Source organism: Sprattus sprattus (assembly GCF_963457725.1).
Source record: "Sprattus sprattus genome assembly, chromosome: 2".
Taxonomy (NCBI): Eukaryota; Metazoa; Chordata; class Actinopteri; order Clupeiformes; family Clupeidae; genus Sprattus; species Sprattus sprattus.
Window position 1 is genome coordinate 43,193,539 of NC_137921.1, and position 17,891 is coordinate 43,211,429.

A 17,891-nucleotide genomic window follows, 5' to 3' on the forward strand; every position below is an offset into this window, starting at 1 on the left:
AGATGGAGAGAGAAAGAGAGAGGGGAAGGGAGGGAGGGATGGAGTAAGGGAGGAAGACAGAAAGATGGAAATCTTGTGCTGCCAGAAACACATCACTGACTCATCATTTTCAGTCAGGCCCAGAAAAGTAACACAGCTGCCTTTTTGGTCCCCAGGCGGGTGAACTCTTCTGCTGTTCGCCTTGTTTTCCCTCCTCTGTACGCTGGGAGACTCACGGGTGGGAGGCCGGGAGGTGTGAGATGGGAGGCATGGAAGAACGCAGGCAGATTTTCACAGCAAGATAAACATCTCCTGGGTGAGGTAACGGCCTTTGGCGGGGGAACGGAGGCCATCCTGTAAACACGACTGCTCAAATCTCACAGAGAACAGGGATTCGCAGCGCCTCAGTATTAACATGGACGGCATAAATCTCTCCCCTTTTTTAGCGAGTTCTCCAACCGTGAGGTTCTTTCATCCAACATTAACAGGTGTGGCTGGGCACAAACGCAACACTGCCTTCTGCCACCAGGGGCTGCTCAAGCTCATTTAGCCCTGTCTAAAATGCCACATAAACAATGTTTTTCAATCTCGCTCAGGGATATAGATAGGTGTGACTTCAGACTGCTTGGACAGATCATGACCTCTTCCAGGGAGGACTGCCGGGAATCACTTTGTCACAGGACTGGTGAGCCATTAACGATTCAGCGCTCTTATGTTAGGAAGAGACTGATGACTAATTGGCTATTCTGATTGGGCCGCTGGTGTGCAGAGTAAACAGTGTGTGTGTCTGTATGTGTGAGTTTGTCTGTGTGTGCGCAGCAGGACTCCGACAGGATGCCTGGGCGCATAGCGGAGAGAGCATTGTCTTTGGGACTCACGGATACAAAAGGGAAGTGCTGTGTGTCAAAACAAAAGCACGTTGGTCATATACTTTTATTAGGTGTGAGCAAAGCCTCTGTCCTGTTGGGAAAAAAGAGGACGACAAAACCCATACACAGACACACAGACTATACGTCTCGCTGACACATAAAGGATTCATGGCCTAACTGTTTGTGTTGTGACTGTGGTATGTTTTGTATGCTTTTTTTTATGTATGCATTTTGTGCGCATGTGTGTGTGTGTGTACGCATGTGGGTTTGCTTTGTGTGCTGCATGTGTGCAATCCCTCACCTGTCTCATTAGCTCCTCTTGTCTCCTCTGGATGCGCTCGCGCTCCAGCTGGATCCTCTGCAGTCGCATCTTCTGCTGGTGCTGAGCGCTCAAGGAGTTGGGCAGAGCCATCATGCCCGCCGGGGTGCCCTGCTGCTGGGCCATGGAGCCAGGCGAGCCCATGGTCTGGGCCTGAACCTGTTGTTGTTGTTGCTGCTGCTGCTGCTGTTGCTGCTGCTGTTGCTGGGCATGCTGAAGGTGTTGGTGGTGGTGGGACATCACTGTGAGAAAGAGACACAAAAATGGAGAAGTTTGGACTGACAGCGAGGAGACAAACGAGGTCAGACTCAAAAGAGGTGGGGTGGGGGGGATGAGCAGACAACTCATACTTGTATTCATTTGAACAAATCACAGCAATCTGACTATATAAGGCTGTTCCTTCATCCCAGGCACACCATTCTGTTCTTTGTGGACACCCATGGGGGGGGCTATAAATACGTTGAAGGAGAGAGGAAGAGAGAGGGAGAAAGAGAGAGCAATGGCTTTGGACCTCACATTAGGAGATGGTCCACATTTGGGTAATAACATCTATTCTGTACAGATGTGCTGTGATGACACTCGTGTCCAAGAAAACAGCATGAAGGATCTCAGGCAGATCCAAACATGGCTCCGGACTGAGCGAGACAGGGGGAGGGAGCAGGAAAGATAAAGAGAGAGAGAGAGAGAGAGAGAGAGAGAGAGCGAGCAACTGTTTACTGTTAAAATGACACAAAGTTCTCCTTCAGACTTCTCCAGCATTACCCAATAACATTATTTTCACACAGCGTCTCCAAGAGGGAGATGGACAGAGAGAGATGAGGGCAGCCGTGGCCTACTGGTTAGGGTTTCAGGCCGGAGACCGTAGGGTGGCGGGTTCGATCCCCGACTAGTAGGAAAAATGTGGGCGGGGGAAGTGGTAGACCACTGCTCTCCCATGCCCACATCCAAGGCTGAAGTGCCCTTGAGCAAGGCACCTAACCCCGATCACTGCTCCCCGGGCGCCGCCAATGGCAGCCCACTGCTCCGGGTTAGTGTTACTTCACTTCACTGTGTGTGTGTGTGTGTCACTTCCCTGGATGGGTTAAATGCAGAGGTTAATTTCAGAGTGTGTGTGTCTACACCACCTCTGCCATAGAGAGGACTTTCACTTTTTTTTTCAACTTCATTAAGAAAGGAAGAAAGAGCGAAAGAAAGAAAGACATTACGAAAGGAAGAAAGAGAGAGAAAGACATTAAGAACGGGAGAAAGAGAGAGAAAGACATTAAGAAAGGGAGAGAGAGAGAAAAGGGGGGGGGGGGGGACTACAGCCAACAAATCAGGATTGGACTGGATCAGTGTGGGTTCGCTCCCACACAAACAGTAGGCCCACATTTCTAAACAGCTCCGCAGATGTGAGCAAGCCAAGAGGTAAACACAGGCTACGTGGAGGAGCAGCAAGCGGTGGGTGTGCAGACACACACACACACACACACACACACACACACACACACACACACACACACCTCCTGAGTCCTGTGCTGCAAACAAACTCCCCTGTTGAATCTATAGGGTCCACTGGGGTAAACCAACAACACAGGATCAAAAAGTCTGAATCTCTGCTTATTGTAATGTTCATCTAGAACATATTGGACACCACTTGAGATTACATAAATGTCCATGGTCTTTGAAATATGGAGCACTTTATTACAAACATACTGCATTAGCTCAAACACCAAAACAAAGCAATAAACCATGGGAGGATGTGGGCAGGGCACTGAGAGCCGGACTGTTCGGTTTTGTGCAAGGCTGTTACAATTCAGCACCAACATCTTCTTGTCCTATCCTTTTTTCAGAACAAACTGAGAAAAACACAGCCTGCTCCAAGGACAACAGCCCTACAGCGGTACAGCACACAACATGCTTCAAAACTTGTGACTTGTGTTGCCAGATTTCACATTTGCCATTGCAGGACATTGACTGAAAAAAAGTGAAATAAAATAAACTCATTCAGTGAGCATGCAAATCTCAAGCCAGTCCGCACTACCAGTCCGAACTGAGCGCGTGTGTTAGTTGTGCAACAAAAAGCTCTTGAGAACGCGAAAAGAAAAAAGGAAAATAAATCCCGTAAAAGCCAGATGTGGAGCTAAGAAGAACGGCTCACAAAACCAGACAGTGCGTGATGGCTTTAGGGGGAAGGCTATATCCTTATAAACAGTCTCTTGGCAGAACTGCACAGTCACCCCTATACGCTGATGAATCTAGAAGATCTCATTTATACGGCACGGATTGCTAAACTGTGGTCTATGAGGCCTCATGCTTATACAGGGTTATGACTTGAGAAATTTGCTGAACTTCCTTCCACAGCCTGTCTCCAAATTCTGGCCCTCTCCCTCTTCTTAAATAACTTTTATAGAGATTGGGAAAAACAGAAACAGCAGCCAATGTATTCCCTGGCCTCTCTTCAATATGACACATTTTCAACACTTAAGCTTGCCTTTTAGGCATTGTTAATGTTGCATAATGCACAATGGTGATGATGGTGAATATAACCCACTTACTGGCACTTAACCAATCTCCTCATTTCATTAAACAAGGTCATTCCCTGCCATGCCTTTTGTCTTGTCAGTAGCCTTTTTCAGAACAGAAGTCTTAAGACTGGTAAGAAAAAAAATGTATTGTCTCTCAGACAAACCACAATCTATGTATATTGTTGGTTAATGTCAAATGTAGGTTTACAACCTATTTACTAGGGAGTACCACAAGGCTCAGTTCTTTGCCCCATCACATTGTCAGTCACTCGCAAAGACTATGCTGTTTGTCTGCAAATTGCCTGTTGCCTGAGTCGCCTGCCTGCCTGCCTGCCTGTTGCAAAACTGCCTGTGCTTGTGTGCCTGTGATATTTTTCACTGTAAGGCATTACATAATATTTAAAGAATAGCCTGTTTTGGAGATTGTCTGGGTAAAGTTAAATCAGGTCCTAATGGTAAAAGAGTGTTTGTGTACATTTTTACCATCTGTGTGTGATCACATGAATCGGTAACATGATTTTACCATTAGTAATGATCTCCTTGTTATTTTTATGGGAAACTCCTTCCATTAAAAAAGCACTTGCCCTTACTGCAATATTAGATGAGCACATCCAGTCTCATTTGGTTCTCACACATCTGCAGGTCTTGTGCAATACCAGCTGCACATATGGAGTGGCACAAACACACACATACTCTCTCTCTTTCTCTCTCATGCACACACACGTACACAAACACACCACACACACACACACACACACACACACACACACACACACACACACACACACACACACACTTAAGACTTAAGTTCACAGGGTCCAGTACCAGGTCCACCTCTGTTTGCAGCAGGGCTCAGTGACTAGAGCAGGTGGAAAGTGCCCTGGGGCGTCCGGTCTACTTCCCTCGCAAACGTATTGTTTCGGCACAAGGTCTGCTGTTGCTGCTGCTCACGGTTGCCCAGATGTGGGACAGCTGGCCTCAGTCTTGGCCTCATACTGGAGATAGCCTCGAGCTCACCCCACTCACCCCAAACACACACACACACACAGTCCACCTTCCTCCCAGACTCTCCTGACCGTCTTCCAGCCAGTGCTAGGTGTCACAGTGGCAGCCATGATGAAAACCACATGTTGGGAGTGAGGCTGGCGTGCACACCAGTACTCTCCTTCTCCTCTACGCTTAGTCACGACAACAGGGTGGGGAGAGGAGAGAGAGGGAGGGAGAGAGAGAGAGGGTGAGTGAGTAGGAGAGAGGGAGAAAAACAGCAGGAGAGAAAGGAAAACAGGCCCAGGGTCAGTGAGCGAGCACTTGCTAGGAGAGAGGGAAGGGAAAAGCGACAGGGAACTGATGAGGGTATGGGAAAGGGGGAGAAATGGGGAGAGAGAGAGAGAGCGAAAGAGAGAGAAACAGAGAGAGATAGAGAGAGAGAGAGAGAGAGAGAGAGAGAGAGAGAAAGAAAGAAAGATAGAGAGAGAGAAAGAAAGAAAGAGAGAGAGAGAAAGAGAGAGCGAGATAAAGAGAGAGAGCGCTTTGGGGGAGAAACAGTGAGAACTGAATGGAGCAGGGGGGAGCTGCCAACAAAGGCCTTCTTGTTTCGTTTATTTCCCAGAATCAGCGTCAGCTGTCCAACAGGGTCAGCAAGAAGAAAAAAAAACGAGAGAGGGTGAGAGTGAAAAAAAAAATGCTTCCAGTCCCAAAAATCTGTAACACATTAAAAGTCCATGATATCCTATTCCTAACAAGAGCTTTCTTAACACACCATCAGCAAAACTGATTGTGACTGCGCAAGTGAGTGTGGGTTAACGTGTGTGATGTGCTTGTGTGTGGCTGTGTAAACATGTGTTTCTACCCACTAACATTTGAGTGAGTTAGTGTGCATACGAAAATGAGTGTGTCCATATGAGTGATTGGAGTCACATGAGGTAGTATATCAAGATGTTTGAGTATAACTTTGTGATGGTGTATGACTTTGTATATGGGGTGTGGTGTGTGGTTGATGAGATGAGTGTGTGTGTGTGTGTGTGTGTGTGTGTGTGTGTGTGTGTGTGGGTGGATGGGTGTGTGAAAAAGTACATGCTTGTGGGCAGGAGGGTGTGTTGTTGAAAGCATGAATATGTATGCGTTCGGTCTAGTGGAAGGAAAAAAAATCTCTTCTCACGCACGCACACTTTAACCCCCTCCCCTACCCCCCAGACCACTACCACCACCATCCCAACGTGCACATGGGATGGGAGACAGACAAGCCTCAACAGGCTGGGCCTCACACTAGAGGCACTCTATTCAACAAGGACAAAACCGGTGCGCCGTTTCAATGAGCTCGTCCACACATGGTTGCTGTGGAAAACACACCCGACTCCCCAACAGAATCCAAAAAGGTACAATATTCCGTCCTCTCTACTCGTTGAACACCTGGAAGAGCTTGGCTTGACACTTTCTAAGAGGTCTTACCTCAATACACCTGTGACCTGGGACTCAATGGAGAATCTGGTCTTTCAAAGGACTGAAGGCGTGTTTTAATCAGAGGGGTCATCCTAGAAAAATACCACAAAGACGATACAACAGCCATTGTTTGGGTTTGGGTGGGTACACATATTAGAAAAGCCTCAATGCGTGTAAATTGGTAATAGGAAGTGCTTTGGTGGAACTGGGTAAGATTTCAGCCCTTTTTCCACATGGGTTAAAGGAGCACATCCCTTCCCTGGCCGCCCACATCTCACACCTGTGGAGAAACCCTGGGGGAAGGATGGGATGAGGGAGGGGGCGGGGTGGGGTACTGGGGCTAATGTGCTGCCCCTGCCTCGTTTTCAGGGCTGTCGCCTTCTAGGCCAGCAGGGGAGATCCGTTCCGCCCCCCCGAATACCCAGCAGGGGGACACCTCAGTTCCTCAGTGATGGATAGCTGGGCAGTAACCTGCAATCTAATGACCAAAAGGATCTAAATCCTTGCTAACACAAAACATTATACTTCTTGCTAACACACACACACACACACACACACACAAGATAAATCAGTAAGAAAGCATGCATACATACCAACACGTTAAGGACACTTGTAAACACAATAAACCAAAAAAGTGCAGACACACACAAACACACATGGTTCAACATGCAAAACCCATTACAGCACAGTCAGCAGCACCACCAGCACATATCTAGGTATTTAAGGAATGAAGGGACGTTCACAATTGCACTCTCAGTTACAAAGGAACTTGGAATTTCTGCCATGAGATGGTGTGATTTTATCTAAAGACAAGTCCATCAAAGAATCAAACAATGAGCATTCAATAGCTTTTTGCCTTTCTTTCTCTCGCTCACTCTTTCTTTTCTGGACTAGTTTTCACAGCAGATCTCTTTCAAAAACCAGCACTGGTGCAGGCCAGGTCCCAGCTTCTGGCAGAGCCCCCCAACATTCCCACAGAGGCCCCGGGAGCAGCTCAAGCTCAGGGTGTTCCTCCATGCTCGGGTGGGGTCACTGGTGTGGAGAGCTTTGAATAGTGGTAGTGAGAGGTCAGAGGTGACATTCTATGAGATACAGAGTGTGTGTGGGTGTATGTGGGTTTGTGTGTGTGTGTGTGTGGGTGTATGTGGGTGTGTGTGTGGCAGGGTTTTTTGGAAGAGGAGTGCTGTGATGACCAAAGAGTGTGAGAAATGGTAGGCTAGAGGATTGCTTGGGGTGGGCAAATCACCGGGGGGGTGGGGGGTGTAAGGGTTAAGAAGATTGATGATTGGTGAATGGTGACTCCCAGAATCAACGGGGGCATTGGGTTTGGAGGGTGATTTGGGGGGAAGACGGGTGGGGGTGGGGGGTGGAGGGACACCAAGACGGGCGCGGTACTTACTGAGGCGGGCATCCACTCGCGGGTCGAGCCAGGAAGTGGTCTGGGCTTTGTGGTCAATGAAGTACGTTTCTCCCTGAGGGGTGACTGTCTGCTCCCAACCCTCGGGCAGCTGTCCTGTGCAGGCAGCAACAGCACAACACCCACAGATAAGCGGAAAAACAGCCAGGCTAATATCGCGGAGTCATCACTGACTGACACATCAAATAAGCTCAGAGTACAGTTATGGCTTATTGACCGGGTTACCATAGTGATAGTTAAAAGAGGAGGTTGGAGAAGGGGGCTGCTTCTGAAACCACTGATTGATTGGCCAATGAGACAGAGACACATGTTTGTCCATACAAACACCAGCTAACATGGTCTTCTTTTGAATAGGGGAGTTTGAATTGGGAAGAACTAGAAAAGAGTAGGAACAGTGATATACTTGAGTCTGCTGCATAGGGAGGGGGCTAACTTATGAAACTTCCAAGATATGAACACTTCATAAGACTCCCAACAACTGGGGTTTAGTGGTTGCTGGCAAAATGTTTACTGTAGGGATACTGTGTCAGCCTCTCCAACAAAGAAGAAAGGAGGAGAACAAAGCGGTGGAAAAATATCCATTAGGACAACAAAGGCAGAGAGAATTCCCTGCTTGACAAGTGTGGGGAGCCTGCCAACATTGTTCTGCACAGAGAGGGGGGAGAGAAAGAGAGAGAGAGAGCAAGAGAGAGAGAGAGGTAGGCAGACAGGTAGAGAGAGCACGAGAGAGAGAGAGAGAGAACAGCAGGAGTGCTGGGAGTGTCTGCTCAGTCTTCAAACCCCCACTGTGTGCAGACAATTATCCACATTCCCCTCAGGCCCCGTCCAGGTCAGCTGTAACTGACCGGCCCAAAGAAGGACCCCAGCCACGGGCAGGGCAGGGGAGGCGAGTGGAGTGGTGGTGTCTTATGGAGAATAAAGGAGTGGTTTGTGCACACCACTGGAGGTCCAGGGCAGAAATACAGTACATTATAAACAACCCACAGCCTCAGGCGCCCCTGTGGATATTAGCTCACAGGGAGAGAGCATCACATTCACCATCAGACTACAGAGGAGGGTAAACATGAGGCACAGAGGGGAGAGGAGGGACACTGGGGCCCTCTCTGCAGACGTTTTACAGCATGCAGATGTTGCACAACAGACACTATCTGAGAGCCCCGTGGACGTTGGACCTGAGGAAAATGAATCGGCTGGGTGACTTGTTGCCCTTGCCATCCTGCCCTGTTATTTTAGAGGAGGCAGGGACGAGCCTACAGGAGGCCATGTGGGAGGAAAACAGGGCCTGTGTGAATGTGTTGTTTAAACAGGTCAGGCGGGACACAAGGGCGTGTGTGTGTGTGTGTGTGTGTGTGTGTGTGTGTTTGTGTGTGTGTATGTGTGTTGAGGATTACTTCAGGATGAGTGGCTCCATTGACAAGGACCGTGGCCCAGGGAGAGGCCGGTCAGGCAGGCAGGCAGGCGGGCCGAGGCCCAGCTCCCACTCCTGTCTATCTGCTCAAGCTGTGTTGCCTCCCCTCCCTATTGCTCAGACCTCTTCCCACAGCTCCTGTGGGTACCTTGACTGAACCCTTCCTCATCTGAAACCCTTTCCTTCTCTTCTTTTGTCCTATTATCCTGAAACAGAATCGTGTCTTTCACTCATTTTCTCGTTTTTCTACACCCATCTCCTTTCAGCCAGACTGTTCTTCTCTGCAGCTGTTCTGATGTGTCTACCAACTCAAGAAAGAGAGGGAGAGAAAGAGAGAGAGCGAGCGAGGAAGAGAGAGCGAGTGAGTGCGAGAAAGATAGCAAGAAACAGGCTTCTCTGAAGACACACCTTTTTTCCATTTCATCACAAAATCTGGCATCTTTTCCTTGTGGGGGATGGGAGGAAGAAAGCTGAGGGGAAAGAGTGCAAGAGAGAGAGAGAAAGGGAGGGAGGAGGAAGAGGGAGCCAAACAAGGCAGACACATTTGGATGTAATTTACTGTACTGGCAGACAAGAGAGGAGTCTGCGCGACACGTGCCAGAGCACACCGCCTGGTCCATCAGAGGCCTACTGGACGGGAGAGGAGAGGAGGGGCGAAATCCCACAATCCTTCTCTTAGCCCAGCACACCCGAACCTGATTCCCCCCACCCCCGGCCTGAGAGTGTGCATTTGACCCCTCCGAGGGTTCACATAGTCTGTAGCTGAAAATGGGAGGGTACAGCACTGACAGCAGTCTGTCACAGGCACATCACAAGGGATCAATCTCTCAACAAAAAACATAACATGAGAGCATAGGGACACAGCGTCATTCTGTAGAAAGGAACTGGGCATGTTTATGTGTAAGTGCATGTGAGCATGGATGCTTATATGGATGACTGAGTAAAAAGTGCCAACAAGCATCCATGGAGATGCATCTTTGCATACATCACTGCATGTATCACTTATCTCTGATTGTGAGAGTATGTGTATGTGTGTGCAGTGCACACTCAAGCCTGTGTGTGTATGTGTGTGTGTGTGTGTGTGTGTGTGTGTGTGTGTGTGAGAGAGAGAAAGACAATGGCAGAAGCCAGGTGGCACCAGTGGAATCCAGCTTCTCTGCAGGCAGTAGCAGCCTCTGGCATGGGCTATTTTGGGTGTTGCTGTGAATGAGGTTAAATAACAGAGGTAATCGCCCCCACCAAGAATCCCTTCCTCCTTCTTATGCAACCATTCGCCCTTCTCAAAGCTGCCGCACAGGGTGTGGACATCAACACATCGCATCAGTGCCACTGTGGGCCGTGACACGTGAGAACCGGCTTGATATTGATGCGTCAGGCTGGCAGGGCAACCTGCTTAATGGTATTTCAAGTACAAAGCGGAGATTAAACTCGTATAAACTGAACACATAAACATTATTGTGACTTTCGTACATAGAAGTAACTGTTCTGTCCATCATCGGTCATGTACTTGAAGTTACTTACAAAGTTAAAGAGAATGTTAGAACAATTAGGAGTTAAATGGGTCTGTGAATTAACAAGACAGTTCTTCATTAGAAGACTGCTACAGAATGTATTGTCTCAATGTATACCTACATATTTCCAGTCATGCCTATTTACTCTAACTTACGACTATTGTAAAAGTACAATAAGGCAATACGTGTATAGGCATATGTGTGTGAATGTGGCTTTGTTGATGTTGTGTGAGTCTTTGTAACTCACCGAGGTTGGGCTGGGATAAGGCCATGGAGCGCTGCTGCTGTTGTTGTTGTTGTTGTTGTTGTTGTTGTTGTTGCTGCTGCAGCGGCTGTAGCTGTGGTGCGGGGCCAGCGTGCAGACTCATCTGGTTCATGGCTGCTGTCATGGTCTTACGTGGGTCATGCCATGTGGTGATCTTCTCCACATGGCTGCAGAGAGGGAGAGAGAGAGAGAGAGAGAGAGAGAGAGAGAGAGAAAGAGAAAAACATGTCAGACACATGACGCTTGTATTAATACCCAAGGCCGGGTCTAAGCCCTTCTGTACAGGCTCAGTATTGAGGAGCTGTGAGAATCCTGCTGCTCCAATGCATCATGGGACTCAAGCCTGACAAGGAGCATCATGGGAGGGTATTCTGTCAACTCATATTTAGCAAGTACCAAGTAATTGTGTGCATGGAACGAGGTCAGCATGAAACATTGAGTTTCCCTTTCCCTGCTTCCTTAGCAGAACTTTCTCAGTCAGACTGGCTGAGGACAGGGAAAATGGCTGGTGGACTCAGTGTCACGCCTCTGAGGGGAAGGATGAGGAGACGGCTGAAGTGTCTCCAGCGGTGTGGGCGGGGTCAGGCCGTGTCGTGTGTGTGTGTGTTATTCCTGTGCATCTCTATGGAGTCTGGCCAAACGCAGCCCAGAGTCATCTGCCCAAGCAGCCTGGCGCGGCGCAACTGGTTTAGATTCAGATGTGGGCCCGCCTGCACCACATGCCTCTATGCCACACCATCGCTGCTTTCTTGCTCTTTATAACCCCTTTTCTGACTCTGGGTTAGTGTCTCCCTCCCTCTCTCCCTGTATCCCTCTTCACTGTTCCACAAACCCAAGCTTCTGCAGGAGAACACAGGACGGGGGGAGGATGCCAAAAAGACTAGTCTAAAATGAACCAAACAGAACTGCACTGTCAGCCTCTTTCTTTCTTTCTTTCGCTCTCTCTCTCTCTCTCTCTCTCTCTCTCAATCTCTCGCTCTCTCTCTCACTATGTCCTCCCACACCCACAGATCACTGACTTCCAGCAAACGGCTGCTACGTGAAATTCCAGCTTCTCCGCATTTTTTCTGGAGTGTCTCACCAGAAAAAATGGCCGTGAGGCTGTGTGTCATTGTACAGGCTGACTTCACAGGTTCGGTGACAGCAGGTTTCTCAACTCTCTTTATGGCAATTATATCATATCCTTAGATATTGTTAAACAATGGAGGAGGAGTTATCATTTAGATCTATCAACAAGGACGCCGTCACATCCTTGTTTTTTTTTTTTTTTTTACTCATCACCCAGAACATTCTGTACTTTAATTTTTTCCCTTTCAACTTCCTTCAAAAAAAAAAAAGAAGCTTTATACCCATTTCCCTCCAGGCTCGCCACAGTCAGGGGTCTGCTTCTACAGCAGAGGTCCATTTATATACAAACTCTGTTTGACAGAGACAAGTAGAGAGCTAGCGACCAGCGTGTGAGTCACACACACACACACACACAAAGGCGACCCCCCAGTCCCCCCCCAGCCCCCAGCCTCTCCTCCTCTCTTTTAGCATGAGTCACTGCGGCCTATTGACAGCGCACTGAGAAGATTAGCCACTTCCTGCTGCTCGGCGCTCCGGGGCCACTCCGCACCGCCCCTGGCAGGACAGGAAGCGAGCCCTCGCGCTGTTGTTGTTCCTGTAAAGCCACGCTGGGGCGGCGCTTGATTTGACCCATGCCAGCCAGTGCTGCTGAGATTTTTTTTTCCTCTTCTTCAACCCACCCCTCCACCCCACATTAGCTCTCTTCTCTCTGCATCTTACTGGCCTGGAAACATCTGGTGCTTCATCCCAGAAAAACTTCGGAAAAACTTGAGGCGAGTTACAAAGTAAACAAGAGCGGATCGAATAACACAAACGAGACAAAGGCAATGCCTGGCGAAGTCGGCACCCTTCAACAACTCTGCCAGCCTACATCAACCAAGCCAATGAATAAAGACAACAGCAACAAAACAACACAAGCAATGATAAACAAACAATCCCTGAAAAGACAACAACAGTGGCCTAGCGAGTCAGCCCCCACTCCCCTCCACCCGGCCTTTCAGCTGGGTGCCCCTGGGGGAGAGGCTGTGACTGAGGGAGGGTCCAGGGTCCCAGTGCCCAACTGGGGGTTTAGGTGCCGTGAGGCCCATCCGCCTGTAGGCAACCCAGACGCGAAGGCACAGAGCGGAGTGGCAAGGGACTCTGGCGAGTAGATTTACAACCCTGAGAGACACCGAGCTGCGGAGTGTTCTCGTTCCCCCTGAGGGACGTGGGATTGGGTGCGGGGAGGTGGAGGGAGGAGGGGGGTGTGGGGGTGTGGGGATAAGATTTATGGAGTGCTTGTGGAGGAAGGGTGGGGGGTGGTGGAGTGAAGTGGTGGGGGGCGCTGCAGCCGCCAGACTGCAGTGCTATGAGGGGGCTCTGCTGCTCCTGCTGGGGGTTCTTGCAGGGCCCTGGGAGGGGCAGCTGTTTCCCAGCTGTGTGGGGAGCAACCCTAACTTGAGGCTCAGGCTCCAGGTGCTCTCAGGCCTTGTGCTAGTCTGACTCGCAGGAATATGCCTCGAGTATTCATCAAATGACTCTGTCGTCTTAGGTGCCCTTTATACGAAGTCTAGATTCACCGAATCGGGTTCCTTTTTCACACTAATCGAATCTTTTAATTTCGTAAGGACACAGAGCCTGGTAACGAGAGATTGAATGATAGGGCTATCTGTATTCTGAACTTTACGGATGCAGACAAACTAGACTTCGTCTGTACATGGCCTTAAATGCTCTTGCTGAACACAGACGTGATCTGCCATAGTCATGTCTAAAAACATGGTGGAGCAGGCATGGTGTGTAGCCAAGTGTTTCCTTCAAATACAACCCGTGAGTGAGGTGTGTGAGGGGGCCGGGACCAATAGACTAGGGGAAAGGAGGTATTGGAGAGGAGATAGAACTGCAGCGGGGGTTTCACGTGGTGCTATTTGGGGAAAGCGCGGCAGGCTGAAGAGGAAAACAGAGGAAACGACGAGGAACAATGGCTGGCCGTTGGATCAGGCCTGAGCCGCAGGCTGAAACAACATGCAACCAACACGCGCCCCCCCCAATACCTACACACACACCATGCATAATATCGCTCCACTACTCTCCACCTTACCTCTGCCACACCCCCCCCCCCCCCCCACACACACACACACACACACACACACAAGGCCAGATGGACCTGACGCCTTCGCTGAGGGCCATCCTGTTGGTGCAATACAGTGCTGGATCCCCACATCCCCCAGTGACGCAAGCCCAACAGTACCGCCCCAACTCAACCTCTGCTCTTGGACAAACAGTGTGTCCGTGGACACTTTCCCTACCAAACACTTCAAGTAAAAACACACACGCACAGATCTAGTGCACAGACACACTCAGTCATGAAACCACACACACACACACACACTGACCTGCAGAGCTGACACTTGAGGACAAACAACTGTCCTTCCCCCACCCAAGCTGTCTATTGGGGGGGAAAGTGAGAAAGAAAAATACTAAGAGGGAGCAAACGGGGGGGGGGGGGGGGGGGGGGGGGGGGTAAGAAAACAAGATGGAGAGAGAGAGACAAAAGGAGAGCAAAAGAGAAGGAGAGGCAAAACAGAGGAACAAAACAGAGCAGACGCTGCTTGGAGACAGAGACAGAGACAAAGAAGCAGACACGGCGAGAACCTAAAGGACGACAAGGAAAGGACAAACAGAGCCACTGTGTGTGTGTGTTTGTTTGTGTGTGTGTGTGTGTGTGTACTGTTTGTGTGTGAGAAAGTTTTGTGTGTGCATGTGTTTGTGGCAGAGAGAGAGGGAGAGAAAGAGAAAGTATATATGTGTGCGCATGCATATGTTAATGTGTGCATGTGTGTGTGTGTGTGTGTGTGTGTTGTTCCTGAACTGCTCAGTCTCAGGAACAGCTCATCAGTCAATGAGGGTTTAGTATAAGGGCCATTCTACCGAATTGGTGCAAAGTCAGGTCGGAAATATTTGGATTTTTTTTATGTTTTATTCCCAAAACTTTGTCCGTATGTATATTGTACCATATCTAAAGTACACTTATCTAGTAAAAGAACAGTCAATTTTTATATTGTATTTTCAGAATGTGTTGGAATGTTTTTCCTCTTCCAAAAATTGTCACTACCGAAACATCACATTTACTATAGTAAAAAAGTATTATTATTGACCTGTTCAGATTGTGTTTCCTTCCCTTCTCTGAAGAGTATTTTTACAAATATTTCTTGAAGGTTTTCACAATGAAATCCATAAAAATGAATTTTTTACCAAATTTTCAAGTTCAATTTATACAATTCATCAAAATCTAAGTGCAATATTTCTTTGTAAAATGCTAAATACTGATCATATTGATTCCAGAGTTGTTCATTGATGAAATTGAACATACATTAATCCAATCAGTATCATAACATTTTAGTTGATTACTCAATATACATAATTTTTTACAAAACATCCTGTGTTTCGGTAGTGCTGCACTGTTTCGGTAGTGACATCCAGTGTTTCGGTAGTGACTGCACTGTTGGATGGATGTTCATTTCTCTTCCAAAAGGTGCTCTGGGCCGCCCTTTAGTCCACACAACACATTTATTTAAAAATGATGGGATTGAACTACTTACCAATTCATTTTGTCACTACTGAAATCATCAGGTCACTACCATATGTTTCGGTAGTGACTGTTTCGGTAGTGACAATTCTAGATAACTTTAAGCATAAATAAAGAATTCTAACAAGCACACGGCATGCAAACACATCTTTGAAGAGGTGAACACACATACAAACATAAGATTTTCCATGAAACCCCAAAAGGTTTACCTAATTGAAGAAAACATGCGTTTCGGTAGTGACAATTCTTAAGGTTACACGTCGATTTTCAGACTTTGGAACACATTTATATAAAAACTATGGGATTTAGCTACTTACCATTCAACCATGAGGGTCAGAGATGCAGTGTCACTGCATGGTCAAAAATGCAGAGTCGTGGCTAAAACACAGGCTCAGCCAATGGACTAAAACTCTTGTGTTTCGGTAGTGACATGAAAACTAGGGACATGATTTTTTGAGTATAGAAAATTGATTTAAAAATTAAACCCACAATAAATCTAAATATTCCAAGTTCTGTTTCAACCCAATCATAAAGATCTTTGAAATTAAATCATTGAAAAAAATCTAAAAAAATTGAAAAGTGTTATTTAAAGGCATTGAAATTTAGATGTCAGGGTTGGGGACAGCTACTTCCCAATAGAAAGTACCCTATAAATGATGATTTTGTATATATTTAGCTTATCACTATCTCATGTAATGCATTGGGTTTATATAGACCATAACATTTTCTAATTAAATATCTATGCCTAAATACCTAATTGTTTTGTAAATAGTTTTTATTGTTGAGGGACTGCATATTACACGAATTCGGTAGAATGGCCCATAAACAGGGTGCAGGATAAGCCCCTTTATCTCCAGCTCTCCTCACACTCCCGCTGTTTACAGCAACTTCACTCAACTCAAGCCCCTCTATACACAAGACCTAACCTGCCCTCACCAGTACACACACACACACACACACACACACACACACGCACACACACACACCAAACAAATACACTGTCACAAAGAACCTGCATATTCACTTACAGTATGTTACTCCACAAGAACACCAGCACAGAGCAGGCTTTGGGTTAGTCAGAGGCCACACACATACACACACACACACACACTCCCCTGATTGCCCTCCGGCACCTGACTCCCACCCACCAAAGCAAGCTGAATTTCTGGGAAGTTTTAGGGCCCATTAGCGGGATGATTCCCAGCTGGAGACCTCTCTCCCACAGGAGAGCAGGGAGCCGCTCTGGGAGAGGGGAAGAGGTAAAGATGCTGAGGGCTGTTTGTTTGCGGGGTTAAACAACAGCGGTCAGATCAGGGGAGATGTGTCTGAACAAAGGTGCAGGACGGCGAGAGACAAACACCTCAGGGAAACGGGCTGATAGAAAAGTCTGTGTGTGTGTGTGTGTGTGTGTGTGTGTGTGTGTGTGTGTGTGTGTGTGTGTGTGTGTGTGTGAGACAAATATGTTTTGTACAGACCTGGGTGACCACTCTACTGCAAAACTATTCTGCAAAGCAGACCCAACAGCCGTTTATACTTTGTAAAACATTTACCAACACCGCTTTGCATTCTCTTTTACATTTTTCATAACAACGTTTACAGATCTGTGTTCTGGAGGGGTTAAAGGATCTGCAGCAATTCCATTTCAAATGTACGTCTTCCATTTCACTGACAATCAAACAGCCTGTTGAATCTTTACTGATGTCTCCTTTAACCTCCATTTACAGTAAATATGTTTAGCTTCGGGAGTCAGGGGCAGTTTTGCTGGTGCCACTAGAGTTACAGAGAAGTTGAGTTGGTGCCAGGGGAGTTGTAGTAAGCTTCAGTGGTGCCCGTGTGATTGAGCTGGGAGTGGGGCGAGGGGAAGGGTGAGGGGAGAGGGGCTCTGTGGGCCACTGTTGTCCTCCCAGCAGACCCTGAGAAGAGCAGGTGGAGTGCACAACTAAAAATAAGCAGGCCAGGGGAAGGGATGGGAATAATCAGGCAGCTGTCACTGTGTCCGCTTGCCCTTTACAGTGCCGAAGGCCTGCTGCTGACACACACACACACAATCTACCCGTCACTGAGTCTGTCTTTTTCTCTAACTCATACTTGCAAAGTCTAAAACCCAAACCTTCAATCACACCCACCCACCCCCACCCACCCACCCCGACACACACACACACACACACACACACACACACACACACACACAAATATATGCCTAGGGACAACTAAGGAGATTGAAGATGCAGTTCGCGATACGGTTCGAGTTTTGCGAATATCCAAGTTCAACATCCAAACTAATTATACCCCTCTCTTCTGTGTCCCCAAGGTTGCATGTTGATTGGCTGGGATCGTCTATGGCTTGGTCCGAGCCACTTTGTTTGGCAGCATCCAAGGATGAGAGAAGTTCAATTGTGAATGTCCCTCGTGAAGTCATGTTTTAAAATGGAACACCAGCCTTGTTTCAGATCTTACTGTTATCTGCTACCAGTATGTCAAAGTTGTCGGAAGACATGTTCACTTGTTGTGTAGTGCCAAATTGCTCTTGGTCCGGGGAAACCA

General features: G+C 47.8%; 1 protein-coding gene across 1 annotated transcript in view; it reads right to left on the bottom strand.

Annotated features, from left to right (window-relative positions):
- Window positions 1-17,891, bottom strand: part of wwtr1 (WW domain containing transcription regulator 1) — a 41,481-nt gene that overhangs the window by 6,237 nt on the left and 17,353 nt on the right. Inside the window, exons 2-3 of the mRNA XM_080831794.1 lie at window positions 10,697-10,881; window positions 1,150-1,409 (exon numbers count right to left, since the gene is read on the bottom strand). Of these exons, the coding sequence (XP_080687920.1) occupies window positions 1,150-1,409; window positions 10,697-10,881 (445 nt within the window). The remainder of the gene's footprint in view (window positions 1-1,149; window positions 1,410-10,696; window positions 10,882-17,891) is intronic.